This window comes from Somniosus microcephalus, chromosome 1 (assembly GCF_052327205.1).
Source record: "Somniosus microcephalus isolate GS21.2 chromosome 1, FLI_Smic_1.0, whole genome shotgun sequence".
Lineage (NCBI taxonomy): Eukaryota > Metazoa > Chordata > Chondrichthyes > Squaliformes > Somniosidae > Somniosus > Somniosus microcephalus.
Window position 1 is genome coordinate 20,480,889 of NC_140987.1, and position 26,220 is coordinate 20,507,108.

Consider the following 26,220-nt stretch of genomic DNA (forward strand, 5'->3'; position numbering starts at 1 on the left):
ACATCACATTCCTTACATACAAACATAGCAGGAGTAGGCCATTCGGCCCTTTGAGCCTGCTCCGCCATTCAATGAGATCATGGCTGATCATCCAAATTCAGTACCCTGTCCCTGCCTTCTCCCCATATCCCTTGATCCCTTTAGCCTTAAGAAATATATCCAACTCTTTTTTGAATATATTTAATGAACTGGCCTCCGCTGCCTTCTGTGGTAGAGTTTTCCACAGGTTCATCACTCTCTGGGTGAAGAAATTCCTCCTCATTTCAGTCCTAAATGGCTTACCCCTTATCCTTAGACTGCAACCCCTGGCTCTGGACTCCCCGACCATCGGGAACATCCTTCCTGCATCTAGTCTGTCCAGTCCTGTCAGAATTTTATAAGTTTCAATGAGATCACCTCTCATTCTTCTAAACTCCAGCGAGTACAATGTGTCAGTGCTAATAGAATACTTGGTATCAAGCCAGAACACACACACAATGGGGAACGGTAGCATTGTGGTTTTGACATTTTCAATCGACTCCCCCAGCCGCGACAGCTTTTGGGGGGGGGGTGGGGGAGAGTGTTCTAAATTTCCACTACCCTTTGTGTGAAGAAGTGCTTCCTGTCGTCAACCCTGAACGACCTAGCTCTAATTTTAAGGTTATGCCCCCGTTGTTCTGAACCTTTCCCCTTCCCCCACCCCCCCCAGAAGAAATAGTTCTATACGGTGGTTATGTTACTGGACTAGTAATCCCGAGGCCTAGACTAATGATCCAGAGACGTGAGTTCAAATCCCACCACGGCAGCTGGGGAATTTAAATTCAGTTAATGAAATAAATCTGGAATAAAAAGCTTGTCACCAGTAATGGTGACCATGAAACTGTCGGGTTGTCGTAAAAACCCATCTGATTCACCCAATCTGCCGTCCTTACCCGGTCTGACCTATATGTGACTCCAGACCCACAGCAATGTGGTTGGCTCTTAACTGCCCCTCTGAAATGGCCTAGCAGTTGTAAAAACCCGCTATGAAAAAACAATAAGAATAAAACCGGATGGAGCACCCGGCATCAACCTCGGCACCAGCTACCGCCAACCATTTTCAGCCAGAAGTGCCGAGTGGATGATCCATATCGGCCTGAGGTCCCCACCACCACAGAAGCCAGTCTTCAGCCAATTCAAATCACTCCACATGATATCAAGAAAAGGCTGAATGCACTGGATACAGCAAAGGCTGTGGGTTCTGACAACATCCCGGCTGTTGTACTGAAGACTGAAGAACATAACGGGAGCAGGAGTCGGCCAAACTGCCCCTCGAGCCTGCTCCGCCATTCAGTAAGATCATGGCTGATCCAATCTTGTCCTCAACGCCACTTTCCCGCTCTCTCCCCATACCCCTTGACCCCCTTGTAGTTCAAATGTCTGTCAATCTCCACCTTGAATTTATTCAATGACTCAGCCTCCACAGCTCTCCGGGGTAGAGAATTCCAAAGGTTCACGACCCTCAGAAGAAATTCTTCCTCATCTACGTCTTAAATGGACGACCCCTTATTCTGAAACTATGCCCCCTAGTTCTCGATACCCCCACTAGGGGAAACATCCTCTCATCATCCACCCTGTCAATCCCCCCTCAGAATCTTATATGTTTCAATAAGCTCACCTCTCATTCTTCTAAACTCCAATGAGTATAGGCCCAACCTGCTCAACCTTTCCTCATACGTCAACCCCTTCATCCCAGGAATCAACCCAGTGAACCTTCTCTGCACTGCCTCCAATGCAAGTATATCCTTCCTTAAATATGGAGACCAAAACTGTACGCAGTACTCCAGGTGTGGTCTCACCAGCACCCTGTAAAGTTGCATCAAAACTTCCCGACTTGTATACTCCATACCCCTTGCAATAAAGGCCAACATTCCATTAGCCTTCCCAATGACTTGCTGTACCTGTATTCTAACGTTTTGTGTTTCATGTACTAGGATCCCCAGATCCCTTTGTACCGCAGCATTTTGTAGTCTCACTCCATTTAAATAATAATTTGCTTTTTCATTCTTCCTTCCAAAGTGGATAACCTCACATTTTCCCACATTATACTCCATCTGCCAAATATTTGCCCACTCACTTAACCGATCTATATCCCTTTGCAGACTCTGTGTCCTCCTCACAACTTGCTAACCCACCTATATTTGTATCGTTAGCAAATTTGGCTACATTACACTCGGTCCCTTCGTCCAAGCCATTAATATAGATTATAAATAGTTGTGGCACCCCACCAGTTACTGATTGCCAATCTGAAAATGACACATTTATCCCGACTCTCTTCTAAAAGCGGAATATAGGGAGTTAGGAGGTAAATTTAAAAAATAGGACCTCAAAGGTCGTAATCTCAGGATTGCTACCAGTGCCACGTGCTAGTCAGAGTAGCAATAGAAGGATATTTCAGATGAATACGTGGCTAGAGGAATAGTGCAAGGGGGAGGGTTTCAAGTTCCTGGGACATTGGAACCGGTTCTGGGGGAGGCGGGACCAGTTCAAACCGGACGGTTTGCACCTGGGCAGGGCTGGAACCGATGTCCTAGGAAGAGTGTTTGCTAGTGCTCTGGGGGAGGGTTTAAACTAAAATGGCAGGGGGTTGGGAACCCAAGCAGGGAGACAGGAAAGGGAAACGAGGATAAAAGCAAAAGATAGGAAGGAGAAAAACAAAAGTGGCAGCCAGAGAAATTAACGGTTTAAATCAAACGTGGCCACAGTAAATAATTCTAATAGGTCTAAGAGCGTTAAAAAAATAAGCCTGAAGGCTTTGTGTCTTAATGCGAGGAGCATTCGTAATAAGGTGGATGAATTGGCTGCGCAAATAGAGGTAAACGAATACGATTTGGTTGGGATTAAGGAAACGTAGCTCAAGGATGGCCAAGGCTGGGAACTCAACATCCAGGGGTATTCGATATTCAGGAAAGATAAGCAAAAAGGAAAGGGAGGTGGGGTAGCATTACTGGTTAAAGAAGGGATTAACACAATTGTAAGGAAGGATATTAACTCTGATGATGTGGAATCTATATGGGTAGAATTGAGAAATACTAAGGGGCAGAAAACGTTAGTGGGAGTGGTATATAGACCTCCAAACAGTAAGGCAGAAGTTGGGGATGGCATTAAAAGGGAAATTAAAGCAGCGTGCAATAAGGGCACAGCAGTCAGCATGGGTGACTGTAATCTACATATAGATTGGGCTAACCAAATTAGTAACAATACTGTGGAGGAGGAATTCCTGGAGTGTTTACGGGATGGTTTCCTGGACCAATATGTTGAGGAACCAACCAGAGATCAGGCCATCTTAGACTGGGTATTATGTAACGAGAAAGGATTAATTAGCAATCTTGTTGTACAAGGCCCCTTGGGTCGGAGCGATCATAATATGATCGAATTCTTCATTAAGATGGAGAATGAAGTAGTTGACTCAGAGACTAGGGTCCTCAATTTAAATAAAGGAAACTATGATGGTTGGGTAGGATTGATTGGGGAATGTCACTCAAAGGGTTGACGGTGGATAGGCAATGGCAAACATTCAAAGACCGAATGGATGAACTACAGAATTTGTTCATCCCAGTTTGGCATAAAAATAAAACAAAAAAGGTGACTCAACCGTGGCTAACAAGGGAAATTAGGGAAACCACAACATCCAAGGAGAGGACATTTAATTGGGCAGAAAAAGCAATAATCCTGAGGATTGGGAGCAGTTTAGGATTCAACAAAGGAGGACAAAGGGATTCATTAAGATAAGGAAAAAAGAATGAGAGTAAGCTTGCAGTCAACTTAAAAACTGATTGTAAAAGCTTTTATAGATATGTGAAGAGAAAAAAATTGGCGAAGTCAAATGTAAGTCCCTTGCAGTCAGAATCAGGGGAATTTATAATGGGGAACAAAGAAATGGCAGACCAACGAAATACATATTTTGGTTCTGTCTTCACAAAGGAGGACACAAATAACCTCTCAGAGATGCTGGGGAACATAGGGTCTGATGAAAGGGTGGAACTGAAAGAAATCAGTATTTGTAGGGAAATGGTGTTAGGAAAATTGATGGGACTGAAGGCCGATAAATCCCCAGGGCCTGATAATCTACATCCTAGGGTACTTAAGGAAGTGGCCCTAGAAATAGTAGATGCATTGCTGGTCATCTTCCAGAACTCGATAGACTCTGGAACAGTACCCATGGATTGGAGGGTAGCTAATGTTACCCCACTATTCAAAAAAGGTGGTAGAGAAAAAGCGGGGAATTATAGACTGGTAAGCCTGACATCGGTAGTGGGGAAAATGCTAGAGTCCATTATAAAAGATGTAATAGCAGAGCACTTGGAAAGCAGTGACAGGATCGGACAAAGTCAACATGGATTTACAAAAGGTAAATCGTGCTTGACTAATCTACTGGAATTTTTTGAGGATGTAACTGGTAAAATAGATAAGGGAGAACCAGTGGATGTGGTGTATTTGGACTTTCAGAAGGCTTTCGATAAGGTCCCGCATAAGAGATTAGCGTGCAAAATTAAGGCACAATAGATTGGGGGCAAGGTATTGACTTGGATAGAGAACTGGTTGGCGGCCAGAAAGCAAAGAGTTGGAATAAACGGGTCGTTTTCCGAGTAGCAGGCAAGGATCGGTCCTAGGACCCCAGCTGTTCACAATATATATTAATGATCTGGATGAGGGAATTGGATGCAATATCTCCAAATTTGCAGATGACACAAAGCTGGGTGGGAGGGTATACTGTGAGGAGGATGTCGTGGAACTCCAGTACGATTTGGACAGGTTGGGTGATTGGGCAGAAACATGGCAAATGCACTATAATGTGGATAAATGTGAGGTTGTCCACTTTGGTGGCAAAAACAGGAAGGCAGATTATTATTTGCATGGCAATAGATTGGGCGAAGGGGAAGTGCAAAGAGACCTGGGTGTTCTTGTGCACCAGTCGCTGAAGGTAAGCATGCAGGTGCAGCAGGCGGTTAAGAAGACAAATGGTATGTTGGCCTTCGTAGCGAGAGGGTTCGAGTACAGGAACAAGGATGTCTTGCTGCAGTTGTACAGGGCCTTGGTGAGACCGCACCTTGAGTACTGTGTGCAGTTTTGGTCGCCTTATCTGAGGAAGGACGTTCTTGCCATGGAAGGAGTGCAGCGAAGATTCACCAGGCTGATACCTGGGATGGCAGGAATGACGTATGAGGAGAGATTGTGTCGATTGGGCTTATACTCACTGGAGTTTAGAAGATTGAGAGGGGACCTCATCGAAACCTATAAAATTCTGTCAGGCCTGGACAGACTAGATGCAGGAAGGATGTTTCCGATGGCCGGGGAGTCCAGAACCAGGGGTAATAGTCTAAAGATAAGGGGTAGGCCATTTCGGACTGAAATGAGGAGGAATTTCTTCACCCAGAGAGTGGTGAACCTGTGGAATTCTCTGCCACAGAGGGCGGTGGAGGCCAGTTCATTAAATATATTCAAGAAGGAGTTGGATATATTTCTTACGGCTAAAGGAATCAAGGGATATGGGGAGAAGGCAGGGAGAGGGTACTGATTTTGGATGATCAGCCATGATCTCATTGAATGGCGGAGCAGGCTCGAAGGGCCGAATGGCCTACTCCTGCTCCTATCTTATGTGTTTCTATGTTTCTGTTAGTTAGTCAATCCCCTATTCATGCCATTACCTCCAACCCCGTGAGCTCTTATCTTGTGCAGTAACCTTTTATGTGGCACCTTATTGAATGCCTTCTGGAAATCCAAATACACTACATCTACTGGTTCCCCTTTATACATCCTCAAAGAACTCTTAGCAAATTTGTCAAACACGATTTCCCTTTCATAAAACCATGTTGACTCTGCTTGATTGTCTTTTGATTTTCTAAATGTCCTGCTACTACTTCCTTAATAATGGATTCCAGCATTTTCCCAATGACAGATGTTAGGCTAACTGGCCTGTAGTTTCCTGCTTTCTGTCTCCCTCCTTGAATAGTGGCGTTACATTTGCAGTTTTCCAATCCGCTGGGACCTCTCCAGAATCTAGGGAATTTTGGTAGATTACAACCAACGCATCCACTATCTCTGCAGCCACTTCTTTTAAGACCCTAGAATGCAGGCCATCAGGTCCAGGGGACTTGTCGACTCTTAGCCCCATTAGTTTGCCGAGTACTTTTTTCTAGTGATAGAGATTGTTTTAAGTTCCTCCCTTCCCATAGCCCCTTGATTATCTACAGGAAACTTTGTGATATCCGGCACTGATGGGACCGAGCTGTTGCCGATCTATCAAAACTGCCGGACATACAAAGTTAATGTTGAAGCATACGGAGGTTTTCATCTCCGTATCTGACAACAAACACTGTTGCTCAGCAACAGCTTCTAAACAGTCGGCTGCAGCTGCAAGCGTCTCTAGCTGAAGCTGTTGCTATAGCTACAGACCTTGCAGTGCCTGACTGGGGGAAAAAAAGCAACGAGAACTAAAAAAAAACTTATAGAAAACAGCTCCTGATTTTTGCCGTTAAATCGAGTATTCCGGACATATAACCTCCGGATAAACCAAAGTTTCCTGTATTATTATTGGGATGCTTTGTGTCTTCTACCATGAAGAGCAATACAAAATATTTGTTCAAAGTCTCTGCCATTTCCCTGTTTCCCATTATTAATTCCCCAGACTCATCCTCTAGGGGACCAACGTTTACTTTAGCTACTCTTTTCCTTTTTATATACCTGTAGAAGCTCTTGCTGTCTGTTTTTATATTATTTGCTAGTTTACTCTCATACTCTATCTTCTCCCTCTTTATAGTTTTTTTAGTCATCCTTTGCTGGGTTCTAAAAATTTCCCAATCCTCTGGCCTACCACTAACCTTCACAACATTGTATGCCTTTTCTTTCAATTTGATACCATCCTTAACTTTCTTAGTTAGCCACGGATGGTGCATCCTTCTCGTAGAGCCTTCTTTCTCACTGGAATATACCTTTGCTGAGATTTATGAAATATCTCTTTAAATGTCTGCCACTGCTGATCTACCGTCTTACCCGTTAATCTATTTTCCCAATCCACTTTAACCAACTCTGTCCTCATACCCTTGTGATTGACTTTACTTAAGTTTAGGACACTAGTTTCAGACCCAGTTTCTCACCCTCAAACTGAACTTGAAATTCTACCATGCTATGATCACTCTTTCCTAGGGGATCCTTTACTATGAGATCATTAATTAATCCTGTCTCATTACACATTACCAGATCTAAAATAGCCTGCTCCCTGGTTGGTTCCTCAACGTATTGCTCTAAGAAACCATCCCGAATACAGTCCATGAACTTGTTCTCAAGGCTACCCTTGCCAATTTGATAATCCAATCTATATGATGATTAAAATTGCCCATGATTATTGCAGTACCTTTCTTACAAGCCCCCATTATTTCTTGATTTATACTCTGTCCTACAGTATAGCTACTGTTAGAGGGCCTATATACTACTCCCACCAGTGACTTCTTACCCTTACTATTTCTTATCTGCACCCAAACTGATTCTACATCTTGAGCTTCTGAGCCAATATCATTCCTCACCACTGCAGTGATCTCATTGTGCTCCAGAACTAGCCACGCCGTTAGCCAAGCTATTCTAGTGCAGCTATAACACTGGCATCTATCCGACAATGTGGAAAACTGCCCAGTGCTATCAAGCAGCACTAACTCGCCAATAACCTGCTCACTGATGCCCAGTTTGGGTTCCGCCAGGACCACTTGGCTCCAGACCTCATTATAGTCTTGGTCCAAACATGGACAAAAGAGCTGAATTCCAGAGGTGAGGAGAGAGTGACTGCCCTTGACATCAAGGCAGCTTTTGACCGGGTGTGGCATCAAGGAGCCCTAGTAAAACTGAAGTCAATGGGAATCGGGGGGGGGGGGGAAAACTCTCCACTGGTTGGAGTCATACCTAGCACAAAAGAAGATGGTTGTGCTGGTTGGAGGTCAATCGTCACAGCCCCAGGACATTGCTGCAGGAGTTCCTCAGGGCAGTGTCCTCGGCCCAACCATCCTCTGTTGCTTCATCAATGACCTTCCCTCCATCATAAGGTCAGAAGTGGGGATGTCGCTGATTGCACAGTGTTCAGTGCAATTCGCAACTCCTCAGATAATGAAGCAGTCTGTGCCCACACACAGCAAGACCTGGATGACATTCAGGTTTGAGCTTATGTGTGGCGCAAATGTTACCTGCCACTTAAGTGCCAGGCAATGACTATCTCCAATAAGCTGCAGTCTAACCACCGCCCCATGACATTCAACGGCATTACCATCGCCGAATCCCCCACCATCAACATCCTGGGGGTCACCATTGACCAGAAACTTAACTGGACCAGCCACATAAATACTGTGGCAACAAGAGCAGGTCAGAGGCTGGGTATTCTGCAGCGAGTGTCTCAACTCCTGACTCCCCAAAACCTTTCCACCATCTACAAGGCACAAGTCAGAAGTGTGATGGAATACTCTCCACTTGCCTGGATGAGTGCAGCTCCAGCAACACTCAAGAAGCTTGACACCATCCAAGACAAAGCAGCCCGCTTGATTGGCACCCCAGCCACCACCTTAAACATTCACTCCCTCCACCACCGGCGTACCGTGGCTGCAGTGTGTACCATCTACAAGATGCACTGCAACAACTCACCAAGGCTCCTTTGGCAGCACCTCCCAAACCCGCGACCTCTTCCACCTAGAAGGACAAGGGCAAGAGGCGCATGGGAACACCACCATCTCCAAGTTCCCCTCCAAGTCACACACCATCCTGACTTGGAAGTATATCGCCGTTCCTTCATCGTCGCTGGGTCAAAATCCTTGAACTCCCTCCCTAACAGCACTGTAGGAGTACCTTCACCACACGGACTGCAGCACTTCAAGGCAGCTCACCACCAACTTTCCGATGGGCAATAAATACTGGCCTTGCCAGCGACGCCCACATCCCATGAACGAATAAAAAAAAAAAAATCCGGAGCAGTACTGAGACAGCACTGCACTGTCAGAGGTGCCGTCTTTCAGATGAGACGTTAAACCGAGGCCCCCGTCTGCTCTCTCAGGTGGATGTTAAAGATCCTATGGCACTATTTCGAAGAAGAGCAGTGGAGTTCTCCCCAGCGTCCTGTCCAACATTTATCCTCAACCAACAACTTAAAAAAAAAAAAAAACATTATCTGATCATTATCACATTGCTGTTGGTAGGACCTTGCTGAGTGCAATTTGGCTGCTGTGTTTCCTACCTTACAACTATGGCTAAACTTCAGGAAGTACTTCATTGGCTGTAAAAAGCATTGGAACGTCCTGAGTTCATGAAAGGCACTATATAAATGCAAGCATTTCTCTTTTTAAAACGAGTAGAGTATAAAGCTACAGAACTTGAGCCAGGCACAATACATGGGTCAGACCCCACTATAGTGTACAGGTACACTATCCCTTATCCGAAAGCCTTGGGACCAGCTGAGTTTCGGTTTTCGGAATTTTTCGGATTTGAGAAGGTATTATTATAAGACTGGGAAATTTGTATTTAATATAAATTTTAAAAGTTCAGTCTACCTCTTGCGACTGTTCCGTGTCTCATTCCCCTTCCTGCTTCTCTGGAAAGCCGGATATCGGCTGACTCCTACTAAGCTGGTCCGCAAATCAGGTCGGGGGTCAGGTGGGGGGGGGAGAAAAGAATATCGGACGGGCCGCGGTTCAGGTCGGGGGTGGTGGGTGGGTGAGAAAAGAATATCGGACGGGCCGCGGTTCGGGTCGGGTGGGGTGGGGGGAGAAAAGAATATCGGACGGGCCGTGGTTCGGTGGGGGGGGGGGGGGGGCGGGGGAGAAAAGAATATCGGACGGGCCGCTGTATTGTTGGGTTCACTCTCCCGGTACCTCCTTCACACTGCCAGGCTCGGCCTGTAATCTCCTACCCAGGAGGGAACTCTGTGACCCTCTGCCCTGCTCAGCGTAAGTCGTGCGCCACTCTGGTCATGTCGTGCGCACGACTTACGCTGAACGAAAAAACTTTCGGTTTTTAGAGGTTTTCGGTTTTCGGAAGTTCGGATAAAGGATAGTCTACCTGTACGATGCTGGAACGCCAACACCCTGTCACTCTCGCCCATGGGAATATATTACATGAAATTAGGTTTGGACGTTTTTTAAATTTTGTAATTGATTATTGACATCCATTTATAAATTGACCAGGCAGCATCATGAGCAAGCCGCTTCCTTCAACTTGTGGGTACGTCCTTGGTTTAGAGTCACTGTCATTGCAGCACAGAAGGAGGCCATTCGGCCCATCGAGTCCATGCCGGTTTCCATCTATCGGAAAGTTGTGTGCGGAAGGAGGTTTGTCATTTGCAAGGCCGTTGGCTCTGAAGGATTTAATGAGATGGATTAAAATTGTCAACCTTAGAGTTGGAGAAGTTTTAAAAAATATATAACTAACCCCTGTTTGTGCTGAGTTTGTTAATCTCTGCCTCGTTGGCAGGATTTCTGCAGCTGGCCTGGTGGATTCGTCCCGGGTTCGTCCTGCTGATCTCTGCTCAGTGACCCACATTTGAAATCCAATCATATGTTAGCGTTGAGTGAGAAAAGAGTTGATGTGATGCCCCATGCGGTCAAATAGCTTGCCAACATTTGAACAACAGCTGAGTTACCGGAGAGAGAATGGCACCACTAATACTGCACCCCAGCACGGCGTCGCAGCCTTCCGAAGGGGTGGGGATGATTGAAAAAATGTATAGTTAAAAGATGGCCATAAATTCAACAATTGGATGTGTTGGTGACTGCATTAGCCCTTCTAATCGTGAATTCATGTACTTTAACATTAAATGCTGATTGGATCGCAAGACATTTTGCACAGATTCCAGCGAGATCTGGTGGACTGTACTTTGTGTGAAACTTTGTCGTGGGGATTGTGTATTTAACAGTGTTATCAGGGGTTTGCACTGAATCCGAACACACTCATTTCCTCCCTGTCCTTAATCTATATAAGCACGGTTTGAGGCACCTCTACTTCTGTGCCTTAATTGTTGATCGGATATGCACCCTGAGACGCAACTCTTGGGAGCCCCTTTAACATGCAGACGGCCCCCATTGCACCCTCCTTGCCATTAACAGAAGAAGAAGGGAGATGATGATCTGTAGTTTGAATACTGTTTGCAGAATTGGAGCAATCAACAGTCTTTTCTTACTGGCTTTCTGCACATTTGTGAACAAAATTGCGACCCGTGGATGTCGTCTGTACCTATTTACCTCCTCATAAAATCATACAGCATTCCGTCCATCGTGCCTGTGCCGGCTCTTTGGAAGAGCTATCCAATTGGTCCCACTCCCCCTGCTCTTTCCACGTAGCCCTGTTTTTTTTTTTCAAATCTTATAATTTCTAGCAGGCCACCCTTAACCTTCTCAGTTCTAGTGACTACTTTCCTCTGTACTGCTGTATAATGCTGTTATTTTCCTGAAATTGGTCGCTCAAGGTTTTTCCTCTAATTTTTACCCTCCCCAGGAGTTTGCATTAAAGTAGTTGAGGAAGGCAGTGCACTTGTTCGCACCGAGTGGTGGAACAATGGGCCGCACGGTCTATATTCTCAGCTGTTCGTATTGGGTATTTGCACTGACATATTGCTGTGCTGATTGATCTCCTTTAAGGTTGGGTACGGCATCTCACGACTCGTACAGTGAGGACATGTATAGTACGTTACTACAACGGTACCTCCAGATGGACCAGGAGATGAGTAGAGTTGCCGCAGAGTGGCTGGAGTGTCAGAAGCGAATAGATGACTACGTGGATGAGCAGGTGAGGCTTTCTTTGACTGAAATCCCTTTGCACCTTCAGTTTTGCAACAGCCAAAATGTTTCTGTCCTAAAAGTGAGCACGCATCACGGCGTGTCTTCAGTTGACTTGAAAGAAGTTTTAGACAGCGTTGTCAAACCAAGGATCTCGCTGCCTTCATGATAGTGACAAACTGAATTGCCTTCTCCCACTTTTACTGCAGCTGTAACAGCTGCCTCTTATCGCCTTTTTTTAATGAGCTATTTAAAGGCAGTAAATAACACTGCAGCCAGCAACAAGTACACGGTCCTCTGACCATCAGCCGGAGCTTGTGATGCAAACTACCCGATATACATTGTTCAACGAGGTCTGCCTTTCATACAGCTCGTGAACTGCACACTGATCTGCCCCAGCCCAGTGTCTGGCGAGAGAATGGTGCTGGGGGGAAGCGCAAATGGGGAAACACAGCGCTAAGAGCGCCAGTATAGCGATGCCTTCTCAAAACTAGCCCTCCGATAAAGAGAGAACAAACTTGCATTTATATAATCGCATGAATTGGGATGCCCCAAAGTGCTTCATATCCATTTTTTTTATTTTATTAAGTCCAATAGCTTCCCAGGGCGCTGGGGCTAATTCATTTACCCCTGCCACTGCCCATCTGAGATCAGTTTAGCTCCGTGCAGACCAGGGATCTGCATGTTGCTGATAGTTACTGCCTCAACCAGCTAGGCCAATTGGGGAAGCAACATCACCTTATTCTGCTACTGTAAAGAGTGGAACATTAACAGCAACAATTTAGTAACATAGAAGATAGGAGCAGGAGTAGGCCATTCGGCCCCTCGAGCCTGCTCTGCCATTCAATGCGATCATGGCTGATCATCCAAACTCAGTACCCTGTCCCTGCCTTCTCCCAGTATCCCTTTAGCTTTAAGAAATATATCCAACTCCTTCTTGAATATATTTAATGAATTGGCCTCTACTGCCTTCTGTGGTAGAGAATTCCACAGGTTCACCACTCTCTGGGTGAAGAAATTCCTCCTCATCTCAGTCCTAAATGGCTTACCCCTTATCCTTAGACTGTGACCCCTGTTTCTGGACTCCCCGACCATCGGGACCATCCTTCCTGCATCTAGTCTGTCTAGTCCTGTTAGAATTTTATAAGTTTCAATGAGATCCCCTCTCATTCTTCTAAACTCCAGCGAGTACAAGCCCAATCAACCCAATCTCTCCTCATAAATCATTCCTGCCATTCCTGGTATCAGCCTGGTGAATCTTTGCTGCACTCCTTCCATGACGAGAACATCCTTCCTCAGATAAGGCGACCAAAACTGCACACAAGATGTGGTCTCACCAAGGCCCTGTACAACTGCAGCAAGACATCCTTGTTCCTGTACTCGAACCCTCTCGTGTGCTTGACTTATGCAGCATTGGCCCTCCTTCCCCGTGCAACCATCGACTTGTCAATATAAAGTGGTAGCGCACAGGCCTATCTATGAACAGTGAAAACACAATCCTCGACTAACTTCTTCAGTAAAGTTTAATTCTTACCAACAGTTAGATGAAGAAAAATGAGCGAGTAGGGTGAATGTTTAACTTTAAAAGGGGATTTTTTCCCTTTCCTATGAGGCATAAAAAGCCTCTTCCTGTTGACCTGTTCATGCATTGCTGGCTCTGTCGTGGTCTCAAATAAGCAGTGCTTATGTAAATGGTTACCCTGTGACTTGGTGCCTGAAATACCAGCAAATCTGAGCACCTGGAGGTTCATATCTACAAGGTGCAAATCTAGAAATAGCTATAACCCCATGAAAATGGAAGTCATAGTAGTGATCAATGCTCCCGCTAAGCTGCACAGTCATCTACAAGGTCCCGCGTGGCCGCTCACCGACTTCTACATTGTAGATACCACACATGCGCAGAAATTTAAATGGGCCGTGCATTGGGGGAGGTAGGCAGGGCAGCTTGCAGGGGACATTGGTCGTGATTCCCCTAAACCAGGCACGTGGTATGCAAGTACGTGAGGTGGAAAGGTGGAGGTTCCAGTTGTAAGTGGCGGTAATGGTGAACTTGGTTCGAGTACAGAGGATAAATTGGTGTGTTCTGCAGAATTAAGATGTGGGTTTCGTTCATCTGGAAACATAATTGAGCAAGACTAGAAAATTCTGCTCCCAGTCTAGCTTGTCCTTTTGTAATTGAATTTTTAATATAACACTTCAAATAAGAAAAAAGCACTGTTTCCAATTTCATAGTGTATGCTGTGCTCGAGTATAAATGAATGGTGTTTTTTTTGTGCTTGGTTGACAAGTTAAAATTTAAGTCAGCCGTTACAAATTTCAGGTCTACCGTAGATATTCCCCACTGATCACTCGGTAAGCAGACCCTTGCCACTTAAGATCAGGAGTTTGTTTTCACTACCCAGCAGTAATCTAGTAAGAGAATAGCGTAACCTAGGGGCTGCACCAATGCGACCATCTTTTTACGAACTATATATCGTGATCCTTGCACTTGCCCTCACCTGGGCTTCTCCAGTCTTCCAGAAGGTGGACTGATTAACACTTGAGCGAGATGAGACCAGATACAAACCGTTAAGCTGCTTTGTTTTACTGTCAAGCTAGCCCGTCACCTCAGTGCTCGCTGACCTACATTGGCCACTGGTCCAGCAACGCCTCAAATTTAAAATTCTCATCCTTGTGTTCAGTTCCCTCCATGGCCTCGCTCCTCCCTATCTCTGTAACCTCCAAGTCCTACAACCCTCCAAGATCTCTGCGCTCCTCCAATTCTGACCTCTTACACATCTCCAATTTTCATCGATCCACCATTGGCAGCCGTGCCTTCAGCTGCCTAGGCCCTAAGCTCTGGAATTCACTACCTATACCTCTCAGCCTAGCTACATCTTTCTCCTTTAAGACGCTTTTAAAACCTTCATGTTTGACCAAGCTTTTGATCATCTGTCCTAATATCTCCTTATGTGGTGCGGTGTCAAAATTTGTCAACGCTCCCTTGAAACGCTTTGGGACATCTTACTGCGTTAAAAGCGCCATATAAATGCAAGTTGTTGCGCTGTCCATACAAGAAGACATCCATCCAGTGGCCTACTGGAAACTTGAAACAAGATACCAAATCACTTGTTGTCTCTCCTATTATGGATGACACATTCAATTGCCAACTCATTAACATACCAATCCCCCACTTTATTCCAACTGCTCCATAATTTCCCAGTATTAAACATAACCGGAGGAAGCTCTCCTTAAAATCCCAAACCTGAATTCAATGTTAGAAACCTGCTGTAGCTGATGTCAAATGGCCAGCAATCTCTAACCATGTTCCTTCCTACGACAAAGGCTATCTTGCTCTCAACTAAACTTTCTGTGTTACTAGTTGGGGACTTATGGAGGCAGTTCAGAGACAATTCACTAGGTTAATTCCAGAGATGAGGGGTTTGGCTTATGAGGAAAGGTTGAGCAGGCTGGGCCTATACTCATTGGAATTTAGAAGAATGAGAGGTGATCTTGTCAAAACATATAAGTTACTGAGGGGGCTCGACAGGGTAGATGCAGAGAGGATATTTCCCCTCATGGGGAAATCTAGAACTCGGGGGGGCACAATCTCAGAATAAAGGGTCGCCCTTTTAGGTCTGAGATGAGGAGGAATTTCTTCTCTTGAGCGTCGTAAATCTGTGGAATTCTCTGCCCCAGAGAGCTGTGGAGGCTGGGTCATTAAATACATTTAAGGTGGAGATAGACAGATTTTTGCAAGATAAGGGAGTGAAGGATTATGGGGAGCAGGCTGGGAAGTGGCCTTGAGCCCAAGATCAGCCATTATCTTAATGAATGGCAGACCAGCCTCGAGGGGCCAAGTGGCCTATTCCTGCTCTTATTTCTTATGTTCTTATGACTTGCAATAGGATCATGGCTGATCTGAATCTAGACTCACGTCCACTTCCCTGCCCTCTCCCCGTAACCCCTAATTCCCTTATCTGCTAGGACAATGTCTATCTCCATTTTAAATTTATTTAATGTTGCAGCTTCCACAGCTCTCTGGGGTAGCAAATTCCATAGATTTACTACCCTCTGAGTGAAGAAGTTTCTCCTCATCTCAGTTTTGAAAGGGCAGCCCCTTATTCTAAGATTATGCCCCCTAGTTCTAGTTTCACCCATCAGTGGAAACATCCTCACTGCATCCACCCGATCAAGCCCCCTCACAATCTTATATGTTTTGATAAGATCGCCTCTCATTCTTCTGAACTCCAATGAGTAGAGTCCCAACCTATTCAACCTTTCCTCATACGTCAACCCCCTCATCTCCGGAATCAACCGAGTGAACCTTCTCTGAACCGCCTCGAGAGCAAGTATATCTTTTCTTAAATATGGAAACCAAAACTGCACGCAGTATTCCAGGTGTGGCCTCACCAATACCCTGTAAAACTGCAGCAAGACTTCCCTGTTTTTATACTCCATCCCCCTTGCAATAAAAGCCAAGATTCCATTGGCCTTCCTGATCACCTGCTGCACCTGCATACTAACTTTTTGTATTTCATGTACCAGGACTCCCAGATCCCTTTGAACTGTAGCACTTTGCAGTTTCTCTCCATTTAGATAATAACTTGCTCTTTGATTTTTTCTGCCAAAGTGCATAACCTCACACTTTACAACATTATATTGCATCTGCCAAATCTCTGCCCACTCACTTAGCCTGTCTATGTCCTTTTGCAGGTTTTTTATGTCCTCCTCACTCACTGCTTTCCCTCCCATCTTTGTATCGTCGGCAAACTTGGATATGTTGCACTCGGTCCCTTCCTCCAAATCGTTAATATAGATTGTAAAGAGTTGAGGTCCCAGCACTGATCCCTGTGGGACACCACTAGTTACTGATTGCCAGCCTGAGAACGAACCATTTATCCCAACTCTTTGTTTTCTGTTAGATTGCCAATCTTCCACCCATGCCAGTATATTACCCCCAATCCCGTGACTTTTTATCTTGATCAGTAATCTTTTGTGTGGAACCTTGTCAAATGCCTTTTGGAAGTCCAAATACACAACATCCACTGGTTCCCCTTTATCCACCCTGGTATGTTACATCCTCAAAGAATTCGAGCAAATTTGTCAAACATGACTTCCCCTTCGTAAAACCATGCTGACTCTGTCCTATTATATTATGTTTATCCAAATGCTTTGATACCGTTTCCTTAATAACGGACTCCAACATTTTGCCAACCACAGATGTTAGGCTAACTGGTCTATAGTTTCCAGCTTTTTGTCTACTTCCCTTCTTAAATAAGGGTGTTACATTAGCAGTTTTCCAATCTGCCGGGACCTTTCCTGAGTCCAGGGAGTTCTGGAAAATGATCACCAATGCATCCACAATCCCTACCGCCACTTCTCTCAAGACCCTAGGATGTAGGCCATCGGGTCCGGGGGATTTATCCGCCTTCAGTCCCATTATTTTACTGAGTACCATCTCCTTAGTGATTTTAATCGTGTTTAGCTCCTCCCCCCCAATTGCCCCCTGTTTGTCCAGTGTTGGGATATTTTTAGTGTCCTGTACTGTAAAGACTGATACAAAATATTTGTTCAGCGTCTTTGCCCATCTCCATGTTCCCCACCACTAGTTTCCCGGTCCCATCCTCTGAGGGACCAACGTTCACTTTAGCCACCCTTTTTCTTTTTATATAGCTGTAGAAACTCTTGCTATCTGTTTTTATATTTTTTGCTAGTTTACTTTCATAATCTATCTTCCCTTTCTTAATTAATCTTTTAGTTATTGTTTGCTGGCTTTTAAATGCTTCCCAATCTTCTATCCTCCCACTAGATTTGGCTAATTTATATGCCCTTGTTTTCAGTCGAATACTATCCTTTATTACTTTACTAAGCCATGGATGGCTGTCTTTTCTTTTACTCCCCTTTTTCCTCAGTGGAATATATTTATCTTGAAAGATGTGAAATATCTCCTTGAATGTAGACCACTGCTCTTGTACCGTCTTACACTTTAATCTGTTTTCCCAGTCCACTTTAGTCAATTCTACTCTCATACCTTCATAGTCTCCTTTATTTAAGCTTAGTACGCTGGTTTGAGATCCAACTCTCTCACCCTCAAACTGAATTTGGAATTCAACCATACTATGGTCACTCATTCCAAGGGGATCCTTTACTAGGACATTTTTTTATTAATCCTGTTTCATTGCACAGGACCAGATCTAAGATTGCCTGCCCCCTGGTTGGTTCAGTTACATACTACTCAAGGAACCCGTCCCTAATACACGCTATGAACTCTTCCTCAATGCTGCCATGCCCAATTTGATTAGTCCAGTCAATATGAAAGTTAAAATCCCCCATGATTATAGCTGTTCCCTTATTACAAGCCCCAACTATTTCCTGATTTATACTCCGACCAACAGAGTTGCAACTGTTAGGAGGCCTATAGACGACGCCCACTAGTGACTTTTTTCCCCTTATTATTCCTTCTCTCCACCCAAACTGTTTCACTATCCTGATCCTTTGACCCAATATCATTTCTGACTATTGCAGTGATTCCATCCTTGATTAACACAGCAACCCCACCTCCCTTTCCTTCCTGTCTGTCCTTCCTAATTGTCAAATACCCTTGTATGTCTAGTTCCCAGTCATGATTATCTTGCAGCCATGTTTCCGCAATGGCCACCAGATCATACCCATGTGTAGTTATTTGCACTGTCAACTCGTCAATTTTGTTACGAATGCTGCGTGCATTCAGATAAAGAACTTTCAAATATGTTTTCTGACAATTTATTCCTGCTTTTACCTCTTTTACTACTTTACCTTTATCATTATACATTCTGTCCCTTCCTGACACGCTCTGGTTTTTAATTCCCCCACTGCTACCTTGCTCTATTGCCTTCTCCGCTGTCATTTTTATTTTTCGCTCTCTTAAAACCTCCCCCCCACTAATTAGTTTAAAGCCCTCTCTACAGCCCTAGTTATTCGATTCACCAGGATTCTAGTCCCAGCACTGGCCAAGTGAAGTCCGTCCCAACGGAACAGCTCTCTCCTGTCCCAGTACTGGTGCCAGTGTCCCAGGAAGCAAAACCCATTTCTCCCACACCAGTCTTTGAGCCACACATTTAACTCTCTAATTTTATTTACCCTAGCCGAATTTGCACGTGGCTCAGGTAGTAATCCAGAGATTATTACCCTTGTGGTTCTGCTTTTTAATTTGGCCCCTAGCTGCTCAAACTCCCTCAGCAGAACCTCCTTCCTTGTCCTATCTATGTTGTTGGTACCAACATGGACCACGACAACTGGATCCTCCCCCTCCCACTCCAAGTTTCTCTCCAGCCCAGAGGAGATGTCCTTAACCCTGGCACCGGGCAGGCAACACAGCCTTCGGGACTCTCGTTCTCGGCTGCAAAGAACTCACTCTATCCCCCTAACGATACTATCCCCTACCACTACAACATTTCTTTTAACTCCCCCCCCCCCCCCCCACTTGAATGGCCCCCCGCTCCACGGTGCTGTGGCCAGGTTGCTCATCCTTCCCGCAGTCCCTGTTCCCATCCTCACAGGGATTAAGAGCCTCAAACCTGTTGGACAAGAGCTATGGCTCCTCCAACACTACCTCCTGGATCCCCGTACCTGCCTCACTTCTAGTCACACCATCCTGACCCTGGCCACGGACAACATCTGAATTAATTAATCTAATTGGTGTGACTACCTCCTGATACACAGAGTCCAGGTAACTCTCCCCCTCCCTGATGTGTCTCAGTGTTTGAAGCTCGGACTCCAGCTCTTCAACACGGAGCCGGAATTCCTCGAGCAGCCAACACTTACTGCAAATGTGATCACCGTGAGCATCAATGGTGTCCACCAGCTCCCACATATTGCAGCAGCAACACATCACCTGATCTCCCATTCTATGTAATTAATTAAATTTATTGATATTTGTAATGTATGTACCTTTAAGGGGGAGAACTACTTTTTACAGCTCCTGTATCCTGTAGTACCGGTAGTGACCACACCTGTATATAAACCCTGAGTAGTGCTCTGTACAGTCAGTTGCAGTTTGAACCCTCATTCAGTAAACACCTGTTGATCGTTCCCTGCAGTCTTTGTCTGATTATTGAAGGACACCACATTAAGATACCTGGATCTAACATTGGCGACGAGAAAGATTCGAACCTACCTGCAACTCTGCATCACCTCCCAGGGATTCGCTCCGGGAGAACAGTGGAAGGAGGTCGAGTCCAGAAGCACGGGCATCGCAGGGGAGGCTGTCGAGAGCCAGGCTTGGCTTTCCAGCCACGGTGGTCCAGCGAAACGGGCTGGCAACAGGTACTGCGCAGACGCTTCCCGGACAGCGGCGGCTAGAGCCGACCGAGCGGCACAGAAAAAGGCCGAGCAGCGTCGACGGGGGAGAGAGAGGGCAGAGCTCACGGGGCGCAGCCGGTGCTCAAGGGCCAAGCAGCGTCAACGGGGGAGAGAGGCGCGCAGGAAAACGCGAGGCGCTGCCATTGCCACGAGGACCGCAGAGAGCGGCATTGACAGCAGCGCAGGAGCAGCGCACAAAACCCACAGGGCGTCGCCATTTGCCAGGAGGACCGCCGAGAGCGGCGTTGGCAGCAGCGCGGGAGACGCCATTTTAAGCCGCTGCGGGGAAGAAAGGAAAGCGCGGGAGACGCCATTTTAAGCCAGTCTAACCACACCAAAAAAAAAAAAAAATGCCGAAGAGTGGCAGTATCACAGCGTTCGACAATGAAGTCGAAGATTGGACGACATATGTCGAACGCATAGAAGTATACTGCAAGGCGAATGAAGTGCCAGATGACAAGAAAGCGCTGGTATTGTTGAATTGAATGGGTGCAAAAACTGAATGGCTTACTACGAAACCTAGTAACCCCAGAGAAGCAAGTAGAAAAGGATTTTGAAAACGGTGTCAATCCTACAGGACCACTTAAACCCCACACCGCTGCTGATAGCAGAAAGATTTAAGTTTCACAAAAGGAACCAGCATAAAGATGAAAGTAATGCTGAGTATTTAACGGAACTGCGCAAGCTATCGAAACACTGCCAGTTTGGAACGGGACTAGCAGATACCTTAAGGGACAAGTTTGTGTGTGGGCTTCAAAGTGAAGGAACCCAGAAACGGCTTCTATCAGAAAAGGATCTTACGCTGGACAAGGCTTTCAGCATTGCAGTATCACACGAAGCAGCCGCACGGGGCGCTGCAGAGATACAACGGAGACCGCAAGAATATGGCACAAATGAAATGTCATACGGAACAGTGAAGTGCTATCGCTGCAGCAGAACAACACACGACCATAATGATTGCTGGTTCAAGGACAAAGTGTGCAGACAGTGTGGAAAAGTAGGACACATAGCAAGAGTCTGCAGGTCGGGAAAGAAAACCAGCAGCAAAAAATCTCCACAGGAGAAGTACAAGAAGGTACATAAGGTGACGGAGAGTAGTTCAGACGAACAGAAGAGTGATACAGACTCCGGAAGCAAGGAGCTGGGTTGTCTGAAACTACATAATGTGATCAAAACGGAGGATCACCAAACTATCTGGGTCACGCTCAAGATAGCAGGAGTCCAAGTGAAAATGGAATTGGACACAGGATCAGCCCTAACAGTCATAAACCGAAGGGACTACAAGCGGCTATTCTCACATATCCCCTTGAGAGATACAAAGATTGTCTTGAAGACGTACACGGGGCAAAAAGTCTACCCCAAAGGAAAAATAAGGGCGAACGTTATATATAACGGCAAGGAAACACCAAAAATGGACCTATATGTATTGCCAGATGGAGGACCACCACTACTAGGACGTGAATGGATCCGGAAGATACAGCTAGATTGGCATTCCATACAAGCACTGACTGTAGATGCCAAAAAGGATGACGACGTCACACCTGGACGACTGTCAAAAATGCTAACTGACGCACAATAAGTGTTCCAGCAGGGACTCGGAACACTAAAAGGCATAACAGCGACGATCAAAATAGAGGAAAATGCAAGCCCAAAGTTTTTTAGGTACCTTATGCGATCCGCCCAGCCGTCGAAGCAGAGCTGGAAGGTTTGGAACGTTCAGGAGTACTGTCCAAAGTGGACTGGAGCGAGTGGGCTGCACCCATCGTTCCTGTAATGAAGAGGTCGTTGAGTAATACGCCTGGGGAACCAAAGAAGGTTCGCATCTGTGGGGACTTTAAGGTGACAGTGAACCCAATCCTTCACACTGTACAATATCCGCTTCCGCAGCTTGAAGATATTTTCGCCTCACTATCTGGAGGGAAACGCTTCACTAAGATTGATCTGGCCCAGGCGTACCTACAAATGGAGGTAGAAGAAGCCTCATAACAGTACCTCACGATCAACACTCATAAAGGTCTCTACCAATACAACCGGCTGGTGTTCGGGGTAGCATCGGCTCCGGCTATTTGGCAAAGGGCAATGGAACAAGTCCTGCAAGGGATTCCAGGGACCCAGTGTTATTTGGACGACATCCTGGTCACGGGTGAAAATGACAGTGATCACCTCGCCAACCTGGAGCAGGTGCTCACTTGATTGAAGGAATATGGGCTCCGAGCTAATCGCCACAAATGCGAGTTTTTCCAGAAGCAGATCTCGTATTGTGGCCACGTTATTGATAGAGGGGTTACATAAGTCCCCTGAAAAGATTGAGGCAGTAGTCAAGGCTCCAGCACCGGAAAATGTGTCACAACTGAGGTCGTTCCTCGGGCTGGTGAACTACTACCATAAGTTCTTGCCGAATTTGTCTACCGTACTACACCCACTGAACACCCTACTGCAAATGGGGGTACCATGGAAGTGGAGTGACGAATGTAAACGAGCTTTCCAGAAGAGCAAAGCATTGATCACATCGGAAGAGGTGTTGGCTCATTTCAACCCAGCACTACCAATTCGGTTGGCGTGTGATGCATCACCCTATGGCATTGGAGCGGTGCTGTCGCACAAATTCCCGGACGGCTCGGAGAGGCCAGTAGCCTTTGCGTCTCGGTCACTAACCTCAGCCGAGCGTAACTACGCCCAGATTGACAGGGAGGCCCTCAGCCTAGTATGGGGAGTGAAAAAGTTAAATCACTATCTGCACGGGCAGAAGTTCACCTTGCTGACTGACCACCAACCACTTGTCTCCATCTTTAATCCAAAGAAGGGCGTTCCGGTGATGACTGCGCAACGGCTACAAAGATGGTCCCTTTTTCTAGGGGCGCACCAATATGATATCGAGTATAAAGGCACGAAACAGCATGGATACGCTGATGGGCTATCACGCCTGCCACTGCCTACTGCGGAGGAAGCACCGGCAGTGGATCCTGTCGAAATATTTCATTCGACTATAATTGAATGCTTGCCAATAACTAACGCTGGTATAGAGAAGGAGACCCGAAATGACCCGACACTGTCTCGGGTATATGATTTGACGGTGAAGGGATGGCCAGCACATGGCGACTCACTGTTGCCAGCATTCTCATCCAGAAGAGAACAGCTATCAGTATGCCAGGGGACCTTGATGTGTGGATCCCGAGTGGTAATTCCACCCAAGTTAAGGGAGAGAGTGCTCAATGAGCTTCACGAAGGTCATCTGGGAGGGGTGAAAATGAAAAGCCTTGCTAGGGCTTGTGTGGTGGCCGGGGATCGATCAGCAAATCGAGGACCTGACAAAGAGCTGCTCAGGATGCCAGAAGGTCCAAAATGCACCACCACATGCCCCTCTCCACCCATGGGCGTGGACATCATCTCCATGGCAACGGGTGCATATTGATTTTGCTGGTCCATTCATGGACTCAATGTTTTTAATAGCCGTGGATGCGCACTTGAAATGGCCTGAGGTGATCAAAATGTCCTCCACCACCACGGAGAAAACTATTGCAGTCCTACGGACCATATTTGCCAGGAACGGCTTGCCAGAGCAGATTTGCTCTGATAACGGACCACAGTTTGTGTCCGAAGAGTTTCGAAGATTTATGAAAAGGAATGGGGTAAGTCATTACACATCCGCCCCGTATCATCCAGCCACAAATGTGTAGTGTATGTACCTTTAAGAGCCCCTGTGTACTGTAATACCGGTAGTGACCACTCAGGTATATAAGCCTGTATAGTGTCTTGTATCTTTTAGTTCACCTCCAGACTTTGTTCAGTAAACACCTGTTAAACCAACTCCTGCATTCCGTGTCTCCATTAACACACGGATACAACAGTGGCGACGAATTGGAAACGGACTTACCTGCAATTCGGCAGCACCTCAATGAGATCGATTCCTCAGACGAAGGTCGAAGAAAAAAAAAGAAAAACTGTGGTTTCACCAGCTAGCCGGGCTGGTGGCAGGTACTGCACTAATCCTTCCTGGTCGGCGGGCTGGGGCTCGATCGGGTGGCTCTGCAGCGGGGCCGAGCAGCGAGTCGGAAGGCAGAGGCAAACAGAGACGGAGGGTGGAGCACTTGGGAGACGACAGGCGCTGCAAAGCAGGTCGGCGTTCGGACCAAGCAGAGGGAGGGAAAAGTCCCAGAGAGTCCGGCGGGAACGAGTCTCCAACTATTAAAAATATCTGTAAATAAAAACTGTGGAGAACAGCGTTGTCAGCAGCAGCAGCGGCGGGAAAGCGCGGGAGGCGCCATTTTTTTCTCGGCAGGGAAGAAAGGAAAGCGCGGGAGGCGCCATTTTTGATTTTCAGGATGCCTAAGACTGGCAATATTACTGCTTTCGATAGTGATATGGAGGATTGGACCATATATGTGGAAAGAGTGGAGGTATATTGCACAGCGAATGAAGTAGAGGATGATAAGGCATCGGTACTTCTAAATCTGATGGGCGCAAGGACACACGGGCTGTTACGAAACTTAATCACTCCAGCCAAACCGATGGACAAGAATTTTAAGGAGATTGTTGATACCCTACAGGAGCACTTAAACCCAACACCGCTGCTGAGGAATAGCACAAGAATGAAAGTAACGCTGATTACCTCACCGAATTAAGAAAGCTGTCAAAGCACTGCCAATTCGGGGCAGGACTGGCAGATTCTCTACGAGACAAATTCGTCTGCTGTCTCCTAAGTGAAGGAACACAGAAAAGGTTACTTTCTGAGAAAGATTTGACACTGGACAAGGCTTTCAGTGTGGCTGTATCATACAAAGCAGCAGCAAGAGGAGCTGCAGAGATACAGCAAAAGCCACAGGACTTCGGCACCCATGAAATGACACGGGGTTTCGAGAGATGTTATCGCTGCGGCAGATCCACCCATGACCAGAGGGACTGCTGGTTCAAGGACAAAGCATGCAGGCAATGCGGAAAGATGGGACACATTACACATGTATGCCGATCTGGAAACAAAAAATCCACTGACAGAAAAAAAAATCAATAAGGAAAAGTACAGAAAGGTACAAATGATGACGGACAGTAGCTCCGAAGAGCGGTAGTGACTCCGGAAACGAGACTAAGCTGTCTCAAATTACATAATGTAATTGCCAAAGAAGATTACCAGACTATTTGGGTTACCCTCACGATAGCGGGGTCCCCAGTTAAAATGGAACTCGATACAGGATCAGCTCTGACCGTCATAAGTCGACGGGATTACGAGTGGCTATTTCCGCATATACCTTTGAAAGACACATCCATTATCTTGAAGACATATACGGGGCAGAAAGTATACCCCAGAGGGAAAATAAGGGTGCCTGTTGTATACAACGGCAAGGAAATACAGAAGTTGTATTTATACGTTCTGCAAGATGGTGGTCCACCGCTGTTGGGACATGAATGGATCAGGAAGATACGTTTAGACTGGCACTCCATTCAGGCACTGACGGTGACCAGTAAGAAAAAAAATGATGACGACATCATACCTGAACGATTAAAAGACATCTTGGCCAACGCCAAAGAAGTGTTTCAACAGGAACTAGGAACCTTGAAAGGCGTCACCGCCTCAATAAAAGTGGAAGATGCGGCAATTCCCAAGTTTTTTAAGGCAAGGCCGGTGCCATACGCAATTCGTCCAGCAGTCGAGGCAGAGCTGGAGAATTTGGAAAAGGCAGGCGTGTTATCCAAGGTAGATTTGGAGCGAGTGTGCAACACCCATTGTCCCAGTCATGAAGAAAACGTTGAATAATGATAAATCTGAAGAACAGAGAAAAATTTGCATCTGTGGGGACTTCAAGGTGACTGTAAACTCGGTCCTTCACATGGTACAGTATCCTCTTCCGAGGATAGAAGATATCTTCGCCTCACTATCCGGAGGGAAACGTTTCACCAAAATTGACTTGGCACAGGCATATCTACAGATGGAGGTTGAGGAGGCCTCTAAAAAGTATCTCACGATAAACACACACAAAGGCCTGTACCAGTACAATCGACTGGTTTTCGGAGTAGCATCAGCTCCAGCTATCTGGCAAAGAGCTATGGAGCAAGTCGTGCAAGGGATTCCGGGGACTCAATGCTACCTAGACGACATCCTTGTAACAGGAGAAAACGACAACGAGCACTTGCCAATTTGGAGCAG

General features: G+C 46.1%; 1 protein-coding gene across 4 annotated transcripts in view; it reads left to right on the forward strand.

Annotated features, from left to right (window-relative positions):
• fam193a (family with sequence similarity 193 member A) overlaps positions 1 to 26,220 on the forward strand; it is a 334,280-nt gene that overhangs the window by 231,086 nt on the left and 76,974 nt on the right. For all 4 annotated transcript variants that reach the window (XM_085973735.1, XM_085973887.1, XM_085973783.1 and 1 more), the window contains one exon: positions 11,622 to 11,769. In XM_085973735.1, coding sequence (XP_085829861.1) covers positions 11,622 to 11,769 — 148 coding nt within the window. The remainder of the gene's footprint in view (positions 1 to 11,621; positions 11,770 to 26,220) is intronic.